Source organism: Symphodus melops, assembly GCF_947650265.1.
Source record: "Symphodus melops genome assembly, chromosome: 1".
In the NCBI taxonomy this organism is placed as follows: domain Eukaryota; kingdom Metazoa; phylum Chordata; class Actinopteri; order Labriformes; family Labridae; genus Symphodus; species Symphodus melops.
The window spans coordinates 48,578,637-48,581,786 of NC_136691.1; the positions used below are offsets into that span (position 1 = coordinate 48,578,637).

The 3,150-nt window shown below is 42.6% G+C and overlaps 1 protein-coding gene across 1 annotated transcript; it reads left to right on the forward strand.

The window, feature by feature from the left end:
- The first annotated feature begins 1,073 nt into the window (after positions 1 to 1,073).
- On the forward strand, positions 1,074 to 2,675 carry cldn5a (claudin 5a). Its single transcript, XM_079369573.1, has one exon. The coding sequence runs from the start codon at positions 1,306 to 1,308 to the stop codon at positions 1,951 to 1,953; it is 648 nt and encodes a 215-aa protein (XP_079225699.1). The 5' UTR covers positions 1,074 to 1,305; the 3' UTR covers positions 1,954 to 2,675.
- Positions 2,676 to 3,150: the final 475 nt, after the last annotated feature.

Here is a 3,150-nt window from a genome sequence, read left to right on the forward strand (position 1 = left end):
TGCCACAGGCTTTTTTTTGCTGCGCAACTGACGCCATTACGGCTCAACAATACGATGGCTGACCCACGAGAGGTCATACCTTGTTTGATCCAACATGGCTAACTAAGAGTTACAGTCTCTGCGCTTGTCGGCTCGTAACTTAGTGGGGAAAAAAAGTTTAATATTGTGAAGAGTGATAAGGTCTAATATAATGTGAAACCAAGTTGTAATGGGTTTAAAGAATAATGCGTTTACAAACTGTGGACTTAGATTTGAAAGGCCAAATACAATATTAATCATCTACTTTTATGATAGATAGATAGATAGATAGATAGATAGATAGATAGATAGATAGATAGATAGATAGATAGATAGATAGATAGATAGATAGATAGATAGATAGATTCTAGTATTCAATAAAAAAATGGGCAAATTCAAAAACGAATGTTCTTACATAATTTCTGAATTAAGGTCAACTTTACAAGCTCTAGCCTTAATTTAAAAAAAGATAGTATAGGCTACTTAAAAATAAAATAAGCAACAAAATAACATCTTAAAATCATTTAGATTGTGGAATTAGTAGTCCATAAACAGACTATTTACAAGGAGGAGTTTCAATTTATCAAAGTGCTTCATTCATCTTTTCGTGCAATAGTCTACATTTTGTAGAACAAAAATGTTTTATTATTCCAATAAATATTATATTTTCTCGAATGTGCAGCCGATTAGCTAGAATCAAACCTTAGTCAATAGATTTTGAATACAATACAATATTTTGTTACATACGCTTTATCCTATACAAACATGGGATCAGCCCTCATGTCTGAGAAATCAATAACAAGGGCCCTGATTCATCCCACAACTGCATTTGTGCTGCTATACCCTTAACTCACCCCCTGTCGGCCCTTGCCCCCTCTCCTGCACCCTCCATCCATTGTAAATAACTGTTCAAACGCACAATGCTCTCTGGACCGCTTTATTCAGCCTCACAACTTCCCTGCATTTCCATTGGTCCCGCGAGGATGCGGTAGAAGCCGATTGGAGGAAAGTTTCTTCCCGAGCCCTCACACCCCCCACCCTCCAGATATTCGTGGTCCGGTGCTACTGTGATTCCAGTTGTTTTCACATCTTCACACTAACAAAGCGAGTCGGACCTACAGTCTCTTTTATCTTAGAGTTAATGTTGTGAGTGACGCGCAACAAACGATCGAAGGTCCATACAGCGAGGATAGAAGAAGAGCCACAATACACCTTGCTCCCAAGAAAAGAAAACAGGGAAACTTTTGTAAAGCTTCAGGCGGACTTGATTAAACATAAATCGCAAAAATGGTGTCTGCCGGACTGGAGATCATGGGACTTTCTCTGTGCGTAATTGGCACGCTCCTAGTGATGGTTTCATGCGGGCTGCCCATGTGGAAGGTGACGGCTTTTATCGAAGCCAACATCGTGGTGGCTCAGACACTCTGGGACGGCTTGTGGATGTCGTGTGTAGTACAGAGCACGGGGCAGATGCAGTGCAAGGTGCACGACTCTATCCTCTCCCTCAGCCACGACCTGCAGGCGGCCAGAGCGCTCACCGTTATTTCCGCTGTGTTGGGTGTGCTGGGACTGATGGTTGTCATTGCGGGTGCGCAGTGTACCAATTGCATCCGCGCCGAGTACGTCAAAGCCCGGGTGGTGAACGCCGGAGGAGTCGTCTACATAATCAGCGGTCTACTTGTGCTAGTGCCACTGTGCTGGATGGCCAACAGCATCATTTCAGACTTCTACAACCCGCAGGTTCCGGCATCCAAGAAGAGGGAGATTGGCGCTGCGCTCTACATCGGCTGGGCAGCGTCAGCTCTGCTGCTGATCGGTGGAGCGCTGCTATGCTGCTCCTGTCCCTCCAGCGGGAACTCTGGATACTCTGTAAAGTACGCACCAACGAAAAGGGCAACGCAGAATGGGGACTATGATAAGAGGAATTATGTGTAGCCGTTTGGCTTACATCTGGAGGTGCGTAAAAGTGACTTAGGATCTTTTTGAAAAACTGTTTCTTGATGAACGTTATCTTTTGCACCTGCTGTTTTTGTTCTATAGATGTGAAAATCATTGAAAACACATCTGCTGTTTTTACACTGGCCCTTTCTTAACACACCCGGAACACAACTTTTTTGTTTGGATCTTCAGGAGATTAAAAAATAAGACTGTCAACCACAGAGGTAGCTCAAGACAAAAGAAGTATCTTATAGGTACTGCTTTTGTAATCTGAAATTATTATTTGCATTTTGAGTTGTTTACTGTTGTAACTGCAAATATTTTATTTTCTAGAGGAACCTTTGCCATTGAATATGTTCACTTCTTTTTACCTTGCATTGTCAGCACAGACTTGTACAGTAACTGAGAATGATTGCACTCCCACAAAGAAGCAATTCCTTGAGTTGAGATGTTGAGGACTCCAACAATGTCCAAAAGCGACAAAGAACAAAGAAGAACAAAAGTGAAGACAAAGCCCTGATAAATCTCGGACTGGCTTTTATGTTGTTTGAGACCGGAGACTTTTCAAGTTTTGCAGTTACATTTTGGACCTGTTGTGTCTGTGATAGTGGATCTACAGGTCCCAATGTGAAAAGTTACCATATGTTTTTGCATCATCGACACTGCAGGAATTCTTTTTCTATTCAAAACATTTTAGGAATAAACTTTTTTTCTCTGTTTGTTTGTTTGTTGATGTAATGATTCATTATTTGTGTATGTGAAGATGCAATATTGTTTCATTTTATTAAGATTAAACTGAGTATATTGTCTGAAATCTTTAGTGTCGTGTTGGTCAGGAATGCCTTGCACGGCTGTGCGTAATGCATGCCGTTCCCACCATGTATCCATAAACCCCCACGGCGGGAGAAAGTATTTTGGTTGGCCATAGAAATCCAGATGACAATACCCATTCAGCTAGAGGGGGGCTATGCTGTTCAACTCACAATACTGCACAACCCCCTCCACCTCCACCCTTTCAGACCATCCCAACCCCTCCTCGTCCGCGGTCAATGAAAGGCGTCCAAATTGGAGCTATGGAGAAGTTGCTGGAATCGTCTTCCCGCAAGTCACTCCATTCATTACTCCTCACAGCCTCATCTCCCTCCACCAGGGCTGTGCGAAGAGAGATGGGCTTCAGGACAAAAGATTACACAC